The sequence below is a fragment of the Ciconia boyciana genome, chromosome 2 (assembly GCF_034638445.1).
Source record: "Ciconia boyciana chromosome 2, ASM3463844v1, whole genome shotgun sequence".
Classification (NCBI taxonomy): domain Eukaryota; kingdom Metazoa; phylum Chordata; class Aves; order Ciconiiformes; family Ciconiidae; genus Ciconia; species Ciconia boyciana.
Genome location: NC_132935.1, coordinates 46,534,371 through 46,556,147, shown reverse-complemented (window position 1 = coordinate 46,556,147; position 21,777 = coordinate 46,534,371). Strand labels below are relative to the sequence as shown.

General features: G+C 40.6%; 1 protein-coding gene across 1 annotated transcript in view; it reads left to right on the top strand.

The window, feature by feature from the left end:
* LOC140647665 (chloride channel protein C-like) overlaps window positions 1–21,777 on the top strand; it is a 104,128-nt gene that overhangs the window by 59,272 nt on the left and 23,079 nt on the right. The window contains exons 13-16 of the mRNA XM_072852515.1: window positions 2,898–3,077; window positions 16,634–16,730; window positions 17,740–17,835; window positions 19,956–20,166. Of these exons, the coding sequence (XP_072708616.1) occupies window positions 2,898–3,077; window positions 16,634–16,730; window positions 17,740–17,835; window positions 19,956–20,166 (584 nt within the window). The remainder of the gene's footprint in view (window positions 1–2,897; window positions 3,078–16,633; window positions 16,731–17,739; window positions 17,836–19,955; window positions 20,167–21,777) is intronic.

The window sequence follows — 21,777 nt, the reverse complement described above, 5'->3', positions numbered from 1 at the left end:
CTGAACAACTGTATGGTAAAATAACTGGTAGGGCATCATACGCTGCCTGGAGGCCTAACACGTGGAGCACTGCAGGGTCTATCCCTGGACCTGGCCTGTTTAACATTTTCATAAAGGACATGGAGGAGACAACGGAGTGGACTTTCAACAGAATTGCAGATGTTGCCAAACTGTGATGGTCAGGGCTGGACCACTTGTGCTGTGAGGATGCAGGACTGGGGCTTGTTCAGCCTGGAGATGAGGAGGCTTTGGAGGCACCTAACAGTGTGCCCCCCCCCCCCCCGGTAACTATTGGAGATCATTGAGAAGATGGAGCCATGGTCTTCACAATGGTGCATGGTGGACAAGAAACAACAGGCACAAGTTGAAACAAGCGATGTTCATACTGGATATGAGGAAATACCTTTTCACCATGAGGACAGTGGGGTAGTGGCACAGGCTGCCCAGGGTGGTTGCGGAGCCTCCGTCCTTGGAGGTTTTTAAGACCAGACTGGAGAAACGCCCAAGCACATGGTTTGAGCTCATGGCTGAGTCTACCTTCAGCAGGAGGTTGGACTAGGGAACTGCTGAGGTCCCTTCTGACTTGAACAATCCTTGATTCTTATTATTGTATAGATACAACTCCAGTTTGGCTTGGTGTTTTTCTGAGAAGTAATATATTGGTGAAAGCTTTCTTTAGCCAATTCTATTTAAAGATGCCTTGGCCTTGTAACAGTCTTTCATAAAACAACTCTTTTGCTTGCTTGTCTCCTCCACCCCCACAGCAAGGTTATTCTTTACAGCAACAGACAGAAGACTTACTGAAAGAAATGTCACTGAAAATGAGCAGTGAATCAGTGCCAGCCCATAGTGTGTTCTTACATCTGGAAAAAGCTGACCGATGATAGTACAAGGTGTATAGTTGATGTAGACAATACACACACTTTATAATCCCAGAAAAAGCCAAGATCACAGAACCATATAATGAGCTATCCCTTGCTTTTATACAAATAACTGATCTGACAAAACCTAAGGATGTTTCATAGACTTCTGCAATAATGTGGAACATTTGCTTTCCGTGCAACAGAGCAAAACTGTAAAGTTGTGAAGATGGAAAACCTACGTACTGCTAAGAAATACACTCCAGAATCTGCTGGAATGTAACAGTATTCACACTGCTCTTATTTAAAAATCATTTGGGGTTTGCACGTATTTCATGTAATTCAGCTATTATCATTAATCTTGTTTTCACATTGTGTCCACTGAGCTAGGTACAGTACTTTTAATAGCAATACAGTGTATAGTATTACTAGACAAAGCTTAAGGCAGGCAAATACAGATTTGTATCTGCCCTATGGAGATGGAAAAGAGGCAGAGAATGAACAGGAATCTACTCATTTAGGAAAAATAAAATTCCTCTGGTGGGGTGTTTTACGCAACAAACAGCCACAGCGGCACAGTTCTGACAGCAACTCATCCTGAGCAGCATCTGTAGTTCCCACTGAGTTCCATCACTTGTACTGCATCAACTGGTAGCACTCAGTGAGATTAAGAATGAAAAAAATCCATTTCTTTGCGATTTTTAGGTTTTGTTTTCACTAGTTGATACTCAATTGTGCACTCAGGCGTTTTGATTTGCAAGGTAAACTACTGCTCATTTTAACTCAGAAGCAAAATGTGGTTCAGAGAGGTTCATTTTTCCATAAGATGGTGTTCTGGTTCCTTGAAACGTGGATCTGTAATAAGATGATGTTCCAAATTTTCATTGCCTGCAGTCTGTTTCATATAACTGGGGATGGGTATGACACGATTCAACGCATATAAGACTGTTCTTTTTCAGGATTCATTTAAATCCATCCCAGTTTAGAAGAAGAAGAAACTTGTTTCACAGCTGTGTAGGTGCCATGTATGAAGTGCACTGTCTTCTCAGTTCAGTTACTCTTAGGCAGGTGGTCACATCACAAGCCATCTGAGTAACTGGCTTGAAAAAATAACCCTATGTCTCTCAGGAGGGAGGACAATAATTAACAGCATATGGAAAGAGTTGCTTTTACCACGGGGATGAAAGGTACATTGGTAAAACAGGATGTGGGCAAATTTATGCTCCAGTTGTCTCTGTCTGTGGTTTGTGTCAGCCCTGTGTCTGAACAGGAGATTCTGGCTTATGGTGTGTCCAGATGATAGTCAGAATAATTAATGTACTTTTTTGAAAATAGAAAATATAAAACAAGCTTAAAACTAGGGCAGTTCATTGACTTCAGTTGTAAGAATCTGGCCTACTGTAATTCCATAGAAATTACTCCTGAATTTTGCAGAAAGTGTCTTTATTTTTCATTTCACCCTACTGTCAGAAGTAGTGGGTACACATGTTTTGCAATTTTGTATGTTCATATTTCCTGAACCTTTGCCTAGAACCTGAAAAGTGTTAGAAAATACTGGAAAATCCATATATGATTTGTAAGCTATCTTTGAAAGGGCTATCTGTCTAGCTGCTACCGCCACAACAAAACCCTATTGGAATGATAAGTGTAAGCCTCAATTTCTTCAAAGTGCTTAACTTTAAACTATTTGATATCAGCTAGAATTCCAGAAGATTTCAGCTCAGATTAAAAATCTTTTTTTAATATGAAAAGTCATGCAAAGTGATAAATGAGTCTTATGATATCCTGTCTAGGATGACCATATCATGCATATGGTTAAATTTATCATGTGTCTCACACAAAGAAAGGCAATGCTTGATAAGCAGTTTTATTGGGTAATTACATTTTTTTTTTTACTTTTGCAAATAAAGCAGATTGTTTTCCATCTTGAAGTAATTTACTAACACATTATAAACTCGTCAAATGCTAACGTGGTACAGTATGCCTCATTTCCTGTTTACTAAATAATCCTTTGGCTGTCTGCTTTGTGTCTTTCAGGTTGAACCTGGAATTGTTCTGTGCCAGGGACGTCATGGAGCCTGGCGTCAGAGTCCTTCACCTGAAGGAAAACATTGCCTCCTTGGCTCGGCTTCTTGTGAGTACAAGCCATGGCGGATTCCCAGTGGTTTGCAGGCCCAAGCCAGACCATGCAGAGGTGTTCCAGGGAACTATCAAAAGGTAAAAATGCTATCCAATTGATGTCATGTGATGTTTCTGCCCATTTATCCCATTTTTTTTCTTTAAGCATCTGTTTGTGAAGATTATTTGGGATGGATGTGAAACTTGTTCGTACTTTTTTTAGCATGAACAGCAGGTGTCCTTTAAAGAAAGGACCTAGGTCCTTTCTAGTACAAGGTTATCTATTGCATCAGGGATTTATTGAAACGGCACCAATGAAATGATCTTAAGGGAACTGTAGAAAAAGGGAAAATTGCCCTTCAGAGCCTTAAAGTTTCACTGAAACAGTAATTTAAAAGGATTTGAATCTAGTTACTCATGAAATGTCCCATGCCAATTCAGAGCTGGCCTGCTCTTTCTTCACAATTTTTTCATTTTATTAGTGTATGCTTTTACAGGAAATGAGTTAACATAAATCATATCACAGACGAGATAAGCAACAAAGTCACTGGAACTAACATGCTAGGGTAAACAAGAATTAGACTAACGGAATCCTTGCCATACGGGGGACTCTCAAAAGGCATATAAAATCTCCTGATAACTGAAGTATTTATGGTACTGTATTTCATATGACTACAAGAGTGAATTCATCCTTTCAGGAAGGTATCTTAAGACTGTCCTTTGAGTGGTGGGTCATGAGTGGGAGAGGCAGTGACTTAATTTCCACCTTGAGTATCCTAGAGGAAAGGAGAAGATGCATACGCAACTCCTACTCATAGGAGTTCACACAGCAAAGCCCTATGAATTATGCTTCCAATAACTGTAATACAAACACATGGCCAGTTTTGTATTTTAATATCATAATCTTTCATAATTTGCATGGTGCCTTTTGTCCTGAATGACTGTAGTATCCTACCTCTTTTCTTGTAGAGATTTTTTTTTATCCACTTCTGGTTTAGCACCTTAACTGCGTGGCAGTTGGGAGCTATCTGTGAGCAAACAAGGGTAGAAGTATTTTCTTCTGTTGATCTGAATGGGGAAAAATGTTAACCGTGCATCATCAGTGGAAATTTGGTTAGGACTTGTCTGCTTGCCTGCTTTATAACAAATTTTCAAGGATGAACCACAGGCAGCTGGACCACACGAACTTACCTCACAGCAACGTGGTCAGCTGCCCTTTTGGAGCATGAAGATGGGAAGGGAGTGAATATTTAATAAAAATTGTGAACTGGCTTCATTGACAAGTGAAACAGTTTGTATGAACCTTTTAGGAAGAGAAACGAACCTTTTAGGAAGACAAATATCTGCTTGGAATGAGAATGGTACAGTGGAAATCGTTTGGGTTGCAGTGGCCTGCAGGAGTAACGACATCAATAAGTGCAGTATCATATATTTGTATATGATATATATACTTGTTCCCTCACGGTGATGCTATCATAAACTTTATTAATCAGAAATGTGCTAAGGCACTAAAACCTACATTTCTGAGTGATAGTCTGCAGTGTGCACCAATCTGAAGATATTATATAGCGTAAAATAGTGTGCTTTTTTAATTCTCAGCTGTCCGCGGCAATAAAACTAGAAAGGACACTAAGAACTGATACAGCCAAAGTTCCTTTTAAATTCAATTTATAGTCTCATCATTTCCTTAGTAATTCACCAAATCACCTTGCAGTGAGCATCCCAGTCTGCTGAGGAGTATGCTGAGTTTATGCAAATACCGTTGTGCTTTGTAATGCAGAGCAAAGTGGTGTGGGAGCAAGCAAAAAGGGGGGACAGAAGGCTGATCACTAGCACATCCCAAAGAGAGGCACCTTTAGAGAAAAGCTGATGCTACCCAACAATTCTGGCAGGCTTGTGGTTTGCTTAATCCCCAGAGCTCTTTTATAAGACATTCTATTAGAGCCTTTTAAAAGGGATGAATGAAAAAGTTTGTTTCCCTGTCACTTTCAGCATAAATGAGCTGCTGTTAGACTGTTTTGAGTAATACCAAGGTAATGTTTTAAATGGTTGACAAAGAAGCAGCAAATGGCTTTTTTGGCTAGTTGGTTGCTCACTCCGGTGAAACCCATACAGAGACGTTGTCTGGGAGCAGGCGTTGCGTTTTGGGGTGTTCTGACAATACCCCTTCTTGCCCCAGTGCATGCCCAGCGGCCTGAGTACTTGCGTGATGAGTTCTGGGTGCCTTGTCCCCAGCGGGTACCACGGGTGACTTTGCTGTTCTGCTGTTCTCACCAACACCAGGAAGGGAATGTTCTGCAGCCATCCTCTGAAACAAGCCTCCAAAAATGTGATGTGTCATGAAATTAGTGTATTCATAACCATAAGCAGTTAGGATTCGGGTTTTCCATCTTACTCATAAAATTACAGCTCTTGCAGCACGTAACTGTTAAGGCCAGCATGAGAACTGCTGTGAACTCCTTAAAGGAGAAGGGTGCTGTTCAACCTCTTACCCTATGACATCCAATGCAATCCCATGTGGAGGTGACATGACCACAGGCAGAAAAATGATAAGTTATTTTTCCATCTTGTACATCAATAATGTTAGAGTGGAGGAAATGTGGCTTGTCTGGCATATTTTAAAAAAGGTGGCTTAGGGAAGATGCAAAATATAATTGCCATGATGTTTTTCTTGAGAGTTGCCTTGGGCATTATTATTGATTCTCAAATGTGGGTTTTTTTCTAGTACAAAAATGTTGTTATTAGGTTAAAAAGAAGGGGGCAACTAGCTAATGAAGGGAAAGCAGCAAACAATCTGCTAAGCTTGCATGAAGGCAGCAGCAGCTCATAATTTTTTAGTACTGTTTCTCATTTATGTGTTTTTCTGTACCATTTCTTCGCATGAAATAAGCATGGATGAAACACTGTAAATTTGGACCAAATGTAAAAGTTATGCGGTACCTGCCCACACTTCAAAACTGTAGTGATGAGAGTTGCTGTACAAGGACAAAGTGTTGTTATGTTTTGTAATACATATGAATGATTCTATTCTGACCCTTTGAAGAGAAAAGGTCAATGTCAGTTCTTACAAAAGCAAGGACAGTGGCCAAGCAATGTCGGCTGGAACTTGCATGGGCCTACAAATGCACCTCAGTGCTGGCCTGTAGCAAACACCCAGATATTCCAATTTCATTCAAAAAAAACCCACACAGAACCCTGAAAATCTTCCAGATCTGCTTAGTGGGGCCAGATTTTTCTCCTACTCTTTGTGATCTGGATGGTTACCCACTGGGGATCAAGAGGAGATCACCAAACATGTTTTTACATGGCTGACCTAAATCTGAAGCTGTTATCTTCCCCAGTTGAGTAAGCAGTAGAGACTAAAACCAAAAGCAACTACTAAAGAAAACTCCTTGGCTTTAAAATTGTTAAAGAGGAAGAAAACTGTGGCTGAGAAGCAAGTTTCCAAAACAAAGATCTCCTTAGAGTAATACTTTTGACACTTTGCCATAGGCAGAGCTCTGTGCATGCCTGGGAAACCCTCGCAGAATTCAGTTTGAGGAACGTGTGGCTGGTGAACTCGATGCACGGCATTGATGGGGATGATTGACTTCTTGTGTGCAACGCAGAGGGTTGAGGGACTGGCTTCCCCCCTTCATTTCTCCCACAGTAATGATGATACTTGCACATCAGAATAAAACTGGCTATTCTTTTGCACTGCAGCTGAAATGCCTCCCCCGTCTCCCCCCAGCAACTGCAGGAAGGGAGCTGGGCTGTTATGAATGTGTTAGCCCAGAGTCTGCTGAGACGTATAAATGTCATGCCCTAAATGGCATGCCCGCCTGGCTAGGTGGAATTCATTCTTCAGAGGGACCTGAGGTTGGGACCACTGCCTTCCTTCCCAGGAAGTTTCTGCCAGAGACGCTGCATGAGGCTGTAAATGCGTATTGAGGAGTTGTTGGGAGGTCCCCTGGCTCTCTCTTGCCTTGGCTGCTCTAGCCTGTGGCTCCAGATCCTCCTCCAGTGGGAAAAGATAGAATTATGCTTCTGCCTAATTTCTGTGAGACCAAAACTGAAAAAAGAGCTATTTTTTCACTTCCACATGTTACAATGTACTGGTGTAGGGCCATTGTGGGGCAATGAAGTGGTTCTTTGACATGATGAAGAGATTAGACACATCATCACTTGCGTTTTGCTGCTCCATCTTCTTTGCCAGAGGTTACTTTATAATGTAAACCACCGTAAAAACAGAAGACATGGAGGATTTGAGGAGGAAAGCTGTAGGTAATGAATGTCTTTTCCCTGGCTGTGGATACGGCTGGGATATAACATGGAGGGTGATGATACCTCATGGTCATCAGCAACGTCTTTGCTGCCATGCTGCACATCCTCCCACGCATGATCACTTCCCTCCACATGCGTGTGTGACACCCATGTACTCTCTGGTTTCTTCCACCAAAATGGATGACAACGTGCTCTCTACCTAGGTGCTTTTTTTCTGAGATGCTCTTTATCCCTTAATATATGTAGGTTTCCTGCATATTTGTAACTGATGAATACCATGTGTCCTCCCAGGGACTGTTCTGATGTTGGTGGCTTTTCTTGCCTTTCCTTCACTTTTGCCAAGGAAAATGAAGGAGCAGGGTTTCCGTACTGCAGTTAAATCCTCCTGGTATTCACTGAAGAAAAGCAGGTGGATGCTGGTGTCTTGTTAGGCCAGGATCTGTCCCCTCCATTTCCTTTGAGGAGAAGTGGTGCAGAGCGGCAGAAGCTGGAGTGCTGCCTGGCAATCTTAATTTCTGCCGTGAACACAGCTATGAGACAATTTTCCTGGAGAAACTCCTGAGCTGACGAATACCACTGGGTAGCCTGTTTGGGAATTTTACCATAACAAATAAGCCATTTTGTTCATGCCTGAACCTCTCAGATCTGTACCATACATAGCTCTCCTGTTGTAAGGCTGAAGGCTGGATTCCCTGTTTCTGCCTTTGCACTCTTACCTACACAGCTGTTAGCCATTACTCGGCATTTTGTTTGTCTATCTTTTAGCTGAAGGAAAATTTTTTTTTTGCTTGATTTAATTTGATTGGGAGAAAGTAATTATGCAGAAACCACAATATCTCTGACTGTAAGCAGACTGTACAGAATATATCTGTCTAAGCAGAAATGGGTAAAACTTGGTTTTCTGCTACTTCTGTACAGGATGTGACATTTCTGGCATTGTGCCTGCATTTTTTGTGTGTATTTTTTCACCTAGGAAACCCCATCTCTTCCCACCCATCAAGTTTACTGAAACTTCAGCATTTGTGGTTGATGAAAATTGTTATTTTTGGGACAAAAAGACATTTCAATAAAAATATTGTAGGTAAAGTTGTCAAAAATCCTTGTAGTTTACCATGTTTGTTTGAACTGTTTTATTACACATTTTTATATGCTATATGGGAGCGTATTGACTATGTAATTGCCTTACTCAAACTAAGTTTGTTTGATACAAGTGAAGTGAGGTGTTCAGAATGCCTTATTCCCATTTTCGGAACAAAGTTGTGAATCTAAGATCCTTTCAAAAAATAGAACTTTGTGCTCCAAATCAGAAAAGAAATATATTCAAAACATGTGGTCTTCGTGTAGTTGAAAAGTTACCAAAGCTTGGGCTTTCAGAAATGCCTAGTGACTTGAAAGCATGGCTTCCCATCTGAAGACATTTCAAGAGGTGTAATATTCTGGAAAACAGATTTTATCTGTCTGAAAATAAAGCCTAATTACTTCTGAAGATCTTGTTCTGGAAGGTGAGTTAGAGCCTGCTCCTCTGTGTATTCACACAAATAGCTCTCAGTTTTGTGAGCTTTCCTTAAAAATGGCCAGCTGGCCGGAGCCAAGCTGCCCGGGTCCGCAGCACGCAGCATGGCCGCTGTGACGCTGCTGGCGAACCCAGCCAGACTCCATCGCTCACACAGGGCGGGATGCGGAAACTGACTGCAGTGAGGCTGGGAGCGCTGGCAAGAATGCTGAAGGTTGCTTCTTTCCACTTCAGAAACTCAGGTGAGATATTAAACATCCGCTGGATCAGCAGCAAGCTCCCCGCTCTAATTCTCGCTCAAAGGGTGTCAGGGTCTAATGGAGCCGAACTGCACCTGAGAGGAGGAGGATTTCTGCCTCAGGTTAGTCCCTGGTCCGGAGTCAGAAGAACTGCCAGTGGAGGGAGCCAAACTACATTTCTATTTGCAATATTTATTTTGCTGATGTTCTTGCTGGGCTGCACTTTCTGCTTTCTTCGTGGTAGGAGGAAGCCAGGTACAGAACAGTGTTTACTCATAAAACTCCTACTCGATGGTCCTGCTTTAATTTCCCTGCTTGTAAACTGGTGCGGAAAGGGAGACACTGTGCTTTCCACAATCAGAAGACATGGTAGAGCAGCTGTTCCCAGTAACAATAATGACACTATTGCTGAGACAAACATTTTCACGATGATGCATGGGAACACTAAATCCAAACCACATTGTTTAGCTAATGCATGCTTTCACTCCGCTAAAGGGGAATGTCACATAACTGAAAGTAAATTGAAGAGATCAGAGTTTAGAAAATATGACAAAGTTGAAAACTTAAAGCTGTATTACACAGTAACATCCTTTAGCAGAGAAATCATTGATCCAAAGTGGTGTGTGTATGAGTATTTTATGGCAGTTTATTAGGTATGACTCGCCTCTGGTCAGTCCAGTGCACAGAAACCGTTGTGAGTCAGGAATGCTTTCTGCCAAGCGCTTCAGTAAAACTGAGCATAGCATATTGATATGTGCTGTGGGAAAGGAGATCTAGCATTGCAACATATCATAGATATGTCAGGCTGTAGGTATGGTTTCTGGTATTTTTCTTTAATCTGCCCTCCCAGTTGGGACTCATGAAACACTACTCTCAAGGCGTGCGCGTGTGCACGTGTGCAGAGAGTCCACACACACTTGTTTAATAAGGCAATACCTTTATTTTTCTTAGCAAGAGGAGAAGTACTTGCCTTCAGTAAGCAATGCGGTGCAACAGCTTAGGGACAAATGGAAAGTTAAAGACGAATTCAGACCCGAAACATTCAATTCATAAATTAATTACTGAGCTTAGCGATATCTACCTTAATATTGTGACAGCCTTGCTGCTGGCACTCTTGAAATAACTGATACAGATTTGAAAGCTTCTTGGAGAGCCTCTTCCTTCTGGCACTGTTGTGGAGAGGTTGCAAAGTTTAGATCACAGGAATGCAAAGTTACTCAATCAAACACAGAAGTCTGCAAAGTTCATGCAATAAATGGAGATAAAAATGAGGGTTTTTTTCTTACTAGAGGATCGTGGACAGCTTTCCCCCTTCCTCCTCCCTGTGGCTTTGCTGTAAGTTCTGGGCAACAGTGATTCTACCAGGTCTGATCAAAGCTAGAAACACCATTGGCAGTGGTTTGAAGGCTGCATCTAAACTCAGCCAGCAAAGAAGAAAAAAAGGGGAGGGGGAGCTCGTTAGGGACTTGAAAACTATTTTTAGGTGTGTAGACTAGGGAGCTGACGGCAATATCAAAGTGCTTTTGTGATTACTTGGTTTTCATGTTAGAGGGTAGAGTCTGTCAGCACATTGTTTGTTTTTACTGTCTGGACTCCTGCTTTTGAAAAGCTGATCCAGTTAATTTCAATGATACACTATACAGTAATCTTGCCTATTAAAATAAATAGAATCCAGCACTTTCAACAAAAGCCCTTGACGTTATGATCCTCCCATGTATTGTCAGGGTCCTGGGGCACTGCAGCTCGTGAATAACACAGATGGAGGAAGGTTTATAGAGTCTGTGGCAGTGGTTTTATTTCGTATCCGAAGTGCGAAAATTTTCTTCCAAAGACCAACATTATATGATACTTTTAAAATTAGCATGCCTGTTTGGCCATACAAATAATTGTGCAGGTGCTGTAGGACTTTGTGATGGAGCCCTTTGGAGGGAAAACTGGAGTGTTGCAGAGGCTGTGTGCTAACTCAAAAAGCCAAATTAAAAACGTATGCAGCCTCGCTGCAGCATGTGGGTGGCTTTTAGGCAAGTGCAGAGTGTTGTTAAATGTCGAAATCAAATATAGGCATGGGGAAAACTGGTGTGTGAATGGAAAGACTGATCACATACTTGTCCTGTCGTTTAAATGTGTGGTAGGTTCCTCTGAAGTTGAAAATCTGCCTGGTAACAAGCCACCTTGTAGGGAAATACAAATCTGATTCTAAGTCTTCATCCTTTTCTAAAATCTATCCTTTCTGTAGGTTTGAAATATTTAGTTTGCATTTACAATTTATTAACAGCTGCCTTTGCTTTTTCATGTTGAGGCTGTGGACTTGCTGTCTGCTCATTCACCCTGATGATGGTGCCCATAAAACCAGACAGCTGGCAACTTAAGTAATGAATATTAACCTCAAAACACAGCTCTGAGGTGGAATAAATCCCTGTTTTGTAGATCTGAAAACTGAGGTACAGAGATTAAATATTTATTCAGCATCCTTTGAAAGGCTGTGGCATGGACGGGATTTGATCTTTGCTCTGGAAAACCTCAGTCCAGGACTTGATAATGACATTTTTATCATCTTGTAGGTAAAATGCCAAAAATTCATGCAAAGCTCCTTCTTGGTTTGAAGAATGAAATATTAAGTAAACAGTAATGATTTAGGCTGCCTAACCTGAAACAACCCTGTAACCCTGAGATTTTGCTGTGGAAGATGAAGATTTGGTGAATTTTAAAATAGTTCCCGGTATGTGATGATCTAGTCCTTATCTACTGTCTAGCTCACCATATGGAGAATACTCTTTTTTTACCAGTTAAAAAAAGGCACAATGCTATTTGAAGTCAGGAAAAATGCCTTTAGTATAGTAGTGGCTATCTTACCACAAACATAAAGTAACAACTATTCTTAAATAGAATTTACATTTTACAGTCCATGGAAAAACTTTATTTCATTGTGCCCTTTTGGAAGAGTTGCATGCTTATGCGAGAACTCCTGCTGAGAGCAGATCAGTGATCCAATCCTGCAAAATCCTCTGAGCACTCCTTTCATTTCGACTGCTGTGAAAGTTGAAGGTGCAAGACACTAAGTCTTAGCTGCAGCAAGTTTTCAGAGACTTGTTGATATCGCAAAATAATTTATGCCAGCTAGGTATTAGGACAAGGAAGGACCATGAATTGTTTCAGGGTGCCATATTTGGTTATTTTAGTGTGCAATTTATTGTTAGTTGTTCCTGTTCTTTTGACATAATTTTTTCAAACTGACTGACATACATAAATCAAAATTTAGTAATTGTTGTCACTGGATTTTAAACATGTCTGAGAGAAATCCTGAGACAGTAGATTTTTAATACATGGAAGGGACATTTGTTTTATTCCGGTCAGAATATGTTAATCACTGGTCCTCACTGAGCTGGATATTGGCCAGAACATCAGATATAATCAGCTCAAGAATAAAAACAATGCAGGTACCTTAGGTGGATTAATGCAGGAGAAATAAGCCTAAAGCTTTCTGAAGCAAGCTAGAAATGATGCTTCAGGTTCTCTAACCCTCCCTCCTCCCCCCGCCCCACTGTGTAGCTATTTTATCCATTCAATTTGGGAGAGTCCTGCCCTGAATGCTTTTGCCAGTGACATCACCTTTAATCTTCCTTCTGTTCATTTGCAGCTACTTCGGAGCTGCAGTTCCTTTTATGTCACTCCCCCAATATTTAGAATTTGTAGTTTCCTCAGATAATTGGCCGTCTTGACAAGAAGAGTGACACCATCAGCTGTCAGATACTTTTCATTCCTGACTTCCATGCCAAATCTGACATGTGGATATTGGGATAATAATGTGTTATCTTAATTAGGTGTATCTTCATGATGCATGCTTTATAACAGATAGAGCATATTAAACTACTGCAATGCCTTGCCAGGGAATCTTTGAAATGAGATTCCCTACTTAAGGTTTTCTTCCTTCTTAAATAAATAAAGAGTAAACGAACAATTGCAGAGTCCAAGTCTGAATCCTAGCACTTCCTGTTAAACCTCACAAAATAGTGCAAGAAACATGTTTGGTCTGCTTTCTAAGGCTTGATGATGTGATAGGAAGGATGTTGTATGTAACATCAAAGAGTGATGTTGTTATACCCCTGAAGCATGACTTCTGGAAGTCCAAGTGAAATAATGTATGTTCATTTTTCTCCTGAATATGGCAGTTTTTAATAGGCTTGGATTCTTATCAGAACTGTTCCAACGATTTCCTTCATTGTGTTTGCGTGTGCTTTTTTTGATTAGCCAAATTTCTCTCACACTTCCCAAAGCCCTGTTAAGTGACTCCCTGCTGGGTTTAGTTAAGAGCAGTGCCGAGCAAATTGCAAGCTGCCAAAACTGGCCAACAAACCACTGGTGATGAGCAAATGTTTCTGCTCTTTCAGCTCATGGTGAATGTTGCTGTTTTTTTAATTCCAGCCCATGATGTTCAAGTGGAAAATGGTGAAGTCTGGACTATGGACAGGCCTGAACAGTGTTTTGGACCCAAGCATACAGAATCTGGCAAACGATCAGGGTGGATCATAACTTTCACACCTGACGTCTATATATTCATGTTAGGATTAAAGTCTTGAGAGTATTCCTGGCCCAGTGATCATCCTTGAAATTGACTTCTTGGAGCTGTATGTGATGATCTCGGAGCAGAATTAGGTCTGTGTATTTATATCTCCCTTAGAACAATTACAGACCTGTTTGTGAAAGACCATTAAATGTGAACCTTCAGAGAGCCCTGCAGAACAAAGTGTGTAATGCACCAAAGGTAATTCATAGGGCATGACTGGATTAATTTCTTCTCCATGCCCTCTGCTCTAGTGAATATATTCTGAGCTTATTGTGTTTTCCTCCCTTTCCTCCTCCAAATGTAGCCTGAGGGGAATAGATCTTGCCTGTTGTAGCATGCCTGTACTGTTCTTTTTAGTGTATTCTCATGATTGTCCTCAAACCCAAGTCCATTAATTGTCTATGCGACATGTCCATATGCTGGCATGCACATGGCAAGAGGCTTAGGACAAGCCAGTCACTTTCCCAGGAGGGCAGATGTGAGCCCAGGGCAAAGTATTTCCTCAGTGGAGTTTTCTCAGCAGTTAGCTCTGCTGCAGTGTTGTGCTCTCCTTAGTAATCTGAAAGAGATTTTATGAAAACCAAAGCCAGTCAGACATTAAATTGAGACAGGTAAAGTTTCAATAGTTATGAAGGATACTGAATTCCTTGCTTGTCCTGTGAATGGGGTGTGCTTTAAAGGTAGGAGCAGGGGACAGACTCCTAGTATTCCTGGCTGTGCCACTGATTTTCTTCAGAACCGATGTTTTTCCACAGGTTATATTCATACTCGGGCCTTCACCTGTAAAAGGATGATACCTATATCCCAGCCACAGGCATACACATTTATAGATCCCATTGAGAACCTTAGATGAGAGACCAGAGCCATGTCTGCATTAACAAAATGCAGATTTCAAGACTGGATCTACAGAGTGAAACAGCTGACTGTTTCAGGAGAAAGGGGACTGCTCTACAATGCTAACCAGCTCATGGGAGGTGGAGGTGATAGGATAGTTTCTTTCAAATGTGTGTTCCAGATCTGAACTAAAATGCGGAGGAAGATGGTCCCAAAGTATCTTGGTTTTAAGTTGGAGAAAAGGCAGGCTATATAAAAGACCCAAAACATGTGAAACTGCAATTTAATGTAATACATTGGAAACTAGTTTAATGTTACCTCTTTGTGTGTGAGAGCTCAATGGTATTTCCTAATAAGTTTACTATTTTTTTGCACTCTTTACAGTTTTGATCCAGCTTGATCAAATGTAGGACAAAGAAGTATAGACTAGCGAAGGGGAGACTGTTTGGAAAGAAAATAATAGAATGGCAAATAGCCTGCTGGTCAGGGCAGCCAGTGGGAACAGGGGTGATGCGGTTGTACAGATCCCTGTTTATTCAGCATGGAACCCCTCCAACAGGAGAAATTAAGACATGCCATACATAGCCACTAAGGTGCTTGTTATGAAGGAGAGTGTGGAGAAAGGGCTTGAACCTAGTTCTTCCATATCCTGTCCCTAGGGAGGGCACTAACCACCAGCTTTTGGGTCTGGCAAGCACATCATCTTAGGGTAAGTCCTCTGCTGTGGAGTGCTAATCCCACCTTGAAGCAGACTAATCTTTCCCAGGAGACATTATGTTAAAACTAGCAAATTCCTATAACAAGTTTTGGTTTGAAGAAATCAATATTTTTGGATACAGAAATATTTATTTGAAAAATTCCCGGCTTATACTTTGTGTTGAGTCACAAAAGCCACTTTGTACCTCATTGGTATTTCTCTGATGCCCTAATGAAGATTGTGTACCTGCTCTCCTCTGGGTCCCTTAAGCACATCATTTAGCAGTCTGTTGCACATCTTTGTACTACTGTAGTGGTTCCTAGTTGTAATCACAGACCAGGGCTAACGTGATGTTAAGTATGTTGCAAAACAAAAAGCTTTGTGGTGGTCCCCAAGGTGTTTGTTATCTAAATATAAATTAAAAGGCTGGAAGTGGATACTGTGGATGGAGTGTGTGTGTGTGTGTGTGGAGCAAGGAAACACTAAGATATAAATGATAATTTTAAATATATTGCTTGTCAAGGTTTTATATGCATAGTGCAGAAGGGGAGAACTCTAAAGAAAGGTTTGAAATGATATAATAATTGATAAAGATATCGATTTAAAATGATGATTTAAAATATGACATGAATTTTTTGCAGATCTTGTGTTTTAATGTAGGTGTTACATAAGAAGGATGTGGGAAGGAACAACAGTCTATCTACTTATATTCAGATAATTGTATTTGCTTATTATTGATATTGTCTTGTTGGGTGCAAACTAGACAGTGCATGAGCTGGTCCTGCCAAGCAGGTTGATCCAGGTCAAGAAGAACATGTAGGATAGGTGATGTCCTTTAATCTAATTAGCCTTTAATCTAATAAACCAGAAAACACCTGTGTGATGCTGCTATTGCTGATGGAAATTTAGGAAGGTGAAATATGTGGCCAGCCCACTAATGCTCTAGAAACATAAAATCATAGAATATATCAAGTTGGAAGGACCCATAAGGATCATCAAGTCCAACTCCCTGTTCCTCAGAGGACTACCTAAAACTAAACCATACGACTGAGAGCATCGTCCAGACACTCCTTGAACTCTGACAGGCTTGGTGCCATGACCACTTCCCTGGGGAGCCTGTTCCAGTGACCGACCACCCTCTCAGTGGAGAACCTTTTCCTAATGTCCAACCTGAACATCCCCTGATGCAGCTTCATTCCTATCACTGGTCACCAGGGAGAGGAGATCAGCACCTCCCCCTCCACTGTCCCCCTTGGGGGGAAGTTGTAGACTGCGATGAGATCACCCCTCAGCCTTCTCTTCTCCAAGCTGAACAAACCAAGTGACCTCAGCCCCTCCTCATAAGTCTTGCCCTTGAGGCCTTTCACCATCTTGGTCGCCCTCCTCTGGACATGCTCCAATAGTTTGATGTCCTTCCTATATTGAGGCACCCAAAACTGCACACAGTACTTGAGGTACCATCATACATCTGATGCTAAAGCATTATGGGCTTGCTTTTTAAAATGTGCCTCTTATAATGAATGTAGTCCTCTTCTCTAACCTTAGGTTAGAGCTGTGCATGCTGCTGGAGAATGAGCACATCTTTGAACCAGAGACAAATGATGAGTCTTTCTCCTCCTCTCCTCCCCTCTCCTATGAGAAGGTAACCTCTTTTCTTTCAATTCTTTCCTTGTTTAATCAGCACGTGCATTGGGTGATTTAGGATGAGCTCTCCATGAATGAGGAAATGATGTAATATATGTGGTTGAGATAAAGAAGTGGTCAGGTACAATTTAAATTAAAGGATGACTAGAGACCTTCCAGGGACAGCTGTCATAAACTATAATGCCACTCAGAGTCTGGAAGTTGTGCAAGAGTGCTGGCAAAGAATTTCCTTGCTCAGATAGGCTGTTCCAATCTTCTCTCTCTCAACTTCTCCGTGGATAGCAGAATTATTATAATATTTAATTCTGTATGGGGTAGCACCTCTCTGAATGATGAGTGTTTATAAAAGTTTTCAAACTTGAAAAGCATGTAGCATTCTTCCCTTTGATAGATGACTAAAGGATTTTTAGGAATAGTAAACATTAAGCGTGGTAGAAGAAAATCGTGTGTTACCAAGGCAAGACTGGTAACATAGCTTTGAGCAATTTATACAGGCACAGCTGGAAAGTCATCATATATTACTGAAGCTTGGTCTGCACATGGGAATCTGGCTGGCAAAACAATGTTGAGAAGGAGCAGGGCAATTATGTATGGGATGAGGTGCCAGGATACAAATAGATACTCCTATGGAAGAGGGCTGAGGCTCAGCTGATGCCTGATACCAGTTTTGTTGCATTTTTCTACACTATGCTATCACGTAATTACCACTTAGCGTGTGAATTTTCACAGTGTGAAAAACCTCACCCCTAAGCTAATATAACTTACATTGTCTTAATAGAGATACAGTTATACTAAGGGAAAAAAATCTTTTTGTAAGTAAAGAGTGTTTAATTTTAAATTGCTAATTTAAGCCTTATTGGCAAAAGAATGTGTAGAGTTTGGACAAGCTCTGCCAGTGTAGCTCTGCTAGAAAACTTCTTCTTAAGAGTCAAACTGGAAATCTTTTGAACCTTGCGTTCTAACGTGCAGCACAGAAGGAAAGAGAAATGGATTCTTGCCTATTTCAGATAACAGTGGAGAAGCTGCCCAATCTGTCGCGCCTAACCATGCTGCTGAATCGCTACACTACAGATCCCCGGTATCAGCAACTCTTCATCAATCTGGTAAGACTGAAGCCAACTCTAAAAACAAACATTTCCTCCATGAACAATGTGTTTGTTATATTTTCTCATTTGTTTATGATGGCTGTGTCAGCCGCACTGATTTACATAAACACTGCCAATCCTGGGACGTTACATTCTCAACAAAAGTAGCTGAGTACAAACAGCATTCCGAAGTTTTAATTCATGTTGTATAAACATAACAGATGTTGATAAAATGAGCCAAAAAGAAAATACAACAAAGGAGACCATTTCAAGGGAGCTTTTGATTAAAATACATTCCAGATTGACAAAGTGATACAATGTTAATGGAATAGATCATTTAAATGTCATTATTTGGCTCTTATAGTCCTATAAAGCAAATATAAAGCAATGCTTTTGAGATTTTAGGCTCCATTACGGTACAGTGCCTATACATCAACTTTATAAATAAAGCTATATTTCTTTCCCCTTTCCTTTTTTTTTTAATCCCTGCTATGACATTGCCACATTTATTTCCTAAATATTGTACTAAAATCCTGGGTCCAAAAGTAATAAAGTGTTTGGTATACTGAATAAGGCCTCAAATAAATATATTATAAACAAAATAAATGTAGTTTCTGCCTCGGTGAATTTCCAGTCTACAGCATGGAAACTGAGGTGGGGGACACTGGGAAATCCAAGCCAGAGAGCCTAATTCAGATGGCTTTTATTTAAAGAGATGTAAAATCTGCTCCTGTTTACTCATGTGTAAAGAAGATGGGACAGAGTTTGAGATCCATCTAGTCTGAATTCCTTGCTTTGAGAATAGCTAGAAGGAGAGAAGTTATAAAACCCACAATGCTCCTGATATCCGTTATCTAATTTGGTTTAAGAGTTTCATTTTAATAGATGGGGAAACTGAGGTGGAGAGAGGACATATGGCTTTCCAAAGTTCAAGAGGAGGTCATGCATGGGAGTAGAAGGCAGCTCAGCTGAGACACAGTCCAGTGCTTGTGCTATTGGGCCACACAACTTTTTTGTTATGGGAAACCTCTTGCACTCAATTAGGTTTCACATTGGTACCTAACTTTTTAGTACCTGATCTGATCCCCGAAGCACAAAGTTTAGCATCCCTTCCAACAACTTGTTATTATCACTCATGAAAGCTCTCTTTCAGATATCCACAGAAATATCCATTGTGAAGTTCTTGGGTGTAATGATTTTCTGTGGCAGTGAGTTCCAGAGCAAAATTATATGTGGTATAGAAAGAGGAAACCTTTTCACCTTTAATTTTTTTCCTCCGTATGTCTTTGAATATCTTGTCAGTCCTGTAAATGAAGGAGGGAGAAGAGACGCGTGCCTCTATACTATGCATTTATTTATATTATTTTATCATGTCTTTGTTTCATTTTTCCTGTTTGGGGAAGCATAACACTTGGGAAGCATAATACACCTTCTTTGACAGAACTGGCCAAGTCATAAGAAGGATACTGTAGAATTACGTGAAAAGTAAAAACCTTAGCGAGCACCTATATAAAGACCAGCTTGGTTAACAATAAAATAGTCTTTAGCTCTGTTCCTATCAAAAAACTGTTATAACCCTCATAGTTTTCAGTGACCAGAGTTTAGTACTTGCAGGCCCTCTTCTTCTCAGAGCCATATGATTGTTTTCTTTGTCCTCTTCCTCACAGTCTATGTTTCTATGTAAATTGACTTTTATAAGCATTTATTGCAAAATATTACAGGATGTCATAAATGGTTGTGTAATGAGATAGCAGCTATAAAAAATCTTAAGACTTAATAAATATTGGGGTCACTGACTATTTCCAAGTAAAAACTCAGACCGTATCAATGAAGCTCAACTTTGCTTTTCTAGCCTGTGAGATTTGGGTACATTCCAGTCATAATAGTTTATTTAGAGTGAACCTGATTGTTTACCAAAAAAGAAAGTGTTTTTTTACTATGGTATTTCCTGATGTTTTAGGTATAATTCGGGATGGGGAACAGGGAAAGAAGAACTAATGTTCTTATTGGCTCGTGCCCCTCAAGCCTGCTGCCTCTCTCTCCCCAGCCTCCTTCCTCTGCCTCTCCTTCCCACCCTTGTGGCAGGGGTGCACTCATGCTTTTGTGTTCTCCCTATGTCTTCTCTCTTTGCCTTACAGGAGCCATACATAAACAAATCTGCAATGTCAATCCAAGCTCATTTCTCACTGCAACGCACCTACATCATCTTTCGCACCCTGGGGCTGCGCCACCTCACTGTTGTTGACCCGCAGAACCGAGTGGTTGGGGTGATCACCAGGAAGGACCTGATGCCTTTCCCACTGGAGGAGAGGCTCAGGCTCCAGCTGGCACCACAGAGCCCTGATGCAGGTGAGCAGCCCCTGGATTCAAGGCCATGGATGAGTTCTTAGGCTTTGTCACTTCTTTTTGAGCCCATGTTCTTCTTCAGGAAAAAATAATCAGAGCTTTTCCACTTGATCCCTTCTGGAGGAGAGATGCTTAAAAGCTGTTGTATCTAGACATGTGGGATTGTAGCCCAGAGCTATGTCTTTTCAGCTGCTTGGTGATTGCAAAATTCATTAATTTAGATGCTTGTGAGACAAAATAAGAATTCATGTGTTTATGGAAGATGTACATAAAATCAGATGTGAAGGATGGATGTCAAGAATGCTTTTGTCACACTGTGTCTATGCCTCCCAATGAAAAAATGTCATAACCATTAGCAGCAGTTATGTTGGCAAAGCCTTTCAGTGAGGACTAAATCTTCAACCTCTGAGTATCTGCCTGTTAAAAAGGAGAATGTTTCCATATCAGTGTTTTTATGTTGAAATATGTATGTTTAACTGCCTTGAGAGAAATACTGCCTTGAGAGAGGTGGGCAACTGAAAGGAACAAGGAATTGGCCTTTCTTATTGGCCTACGTGTATTAGAAATTGAAAGGGAGAAATGTATGTAAGAGAACGATATCAACTGTGGGGCTCCTGCCAAATTCCCATCACAATTCTCAGTGAGAGGAACTTGACATGCTTTTCTGTTGCCTACATTTCTTTCAATTTCTGCAACTCCTAGAATAGGCTCTCTTTCTCTCCTTCCACCTGATACTGTAACATTTTTAGTTAAATTCCTGTGCAGTGAGGTATGGGGCAAATTCTAATAACGGGGAAGCAACAGGATAAAAATTGTGGCAGTAGTTTTTGTGTATATAGCAGCATATTTACAAACTGAGCACAAATTAAATAATTCTTCATGATTTTGGAGTCATACAATGTTTGAAACCTTGGAAAGTGTTGTTTGTTAATAAATTAATGTGAACATTTTTTTGGATAAAGATGCTTTAAGGTTTCCTTCTATGACTTTGTAATTGATGTTTAATTTTGTTCTGTTAAATACCAGAGGGATTCCCACAGATTTGGATATTAAAACCAAACATGTACAAAGGAATCCGCCACTATTAATGTTGTTATAATGAATACCAAGGAAAACTAGTAATAATCTACTGGTTATAAAAACTTGCCAAAATTCCTGAAAGTGAATTTCTGGTATTTGAATCATGAAGCTTCGAGTCTCCTATGAATCAAAGATTTGTTGGATTTTCTCCTGTTTTCCCTGCTGGATCTTGTCTTTATTATCAATAATGTTGCTTTTGTAGCACCACAGAGAATGCATAGCACCTTAAAACTTAAGTGTCCAGCCAGTGCAAATAGCTGGCAGCCCAGAAACTTATGAAGGTACAGGAGAAAGGCTCTTTAAATAGTCAGTTAAAATATGTCATATGCAGAGTGAGAAATGCTTTGCAAATCATCCATCCAAGAGACATGGAGGTGGATGTTTATTTAGATCCTGTTACAGTTAGTATTCTTTTGTTCATTAGTACACTAGTAAGGTCATTGTCACTATTGAACTATGCCTCACTTACCTGAAAAATGGGAAGTTTTTCTCGAGGGAATCAGGGTTTGTGTGCTAGCAGAACAAGAGATCTAA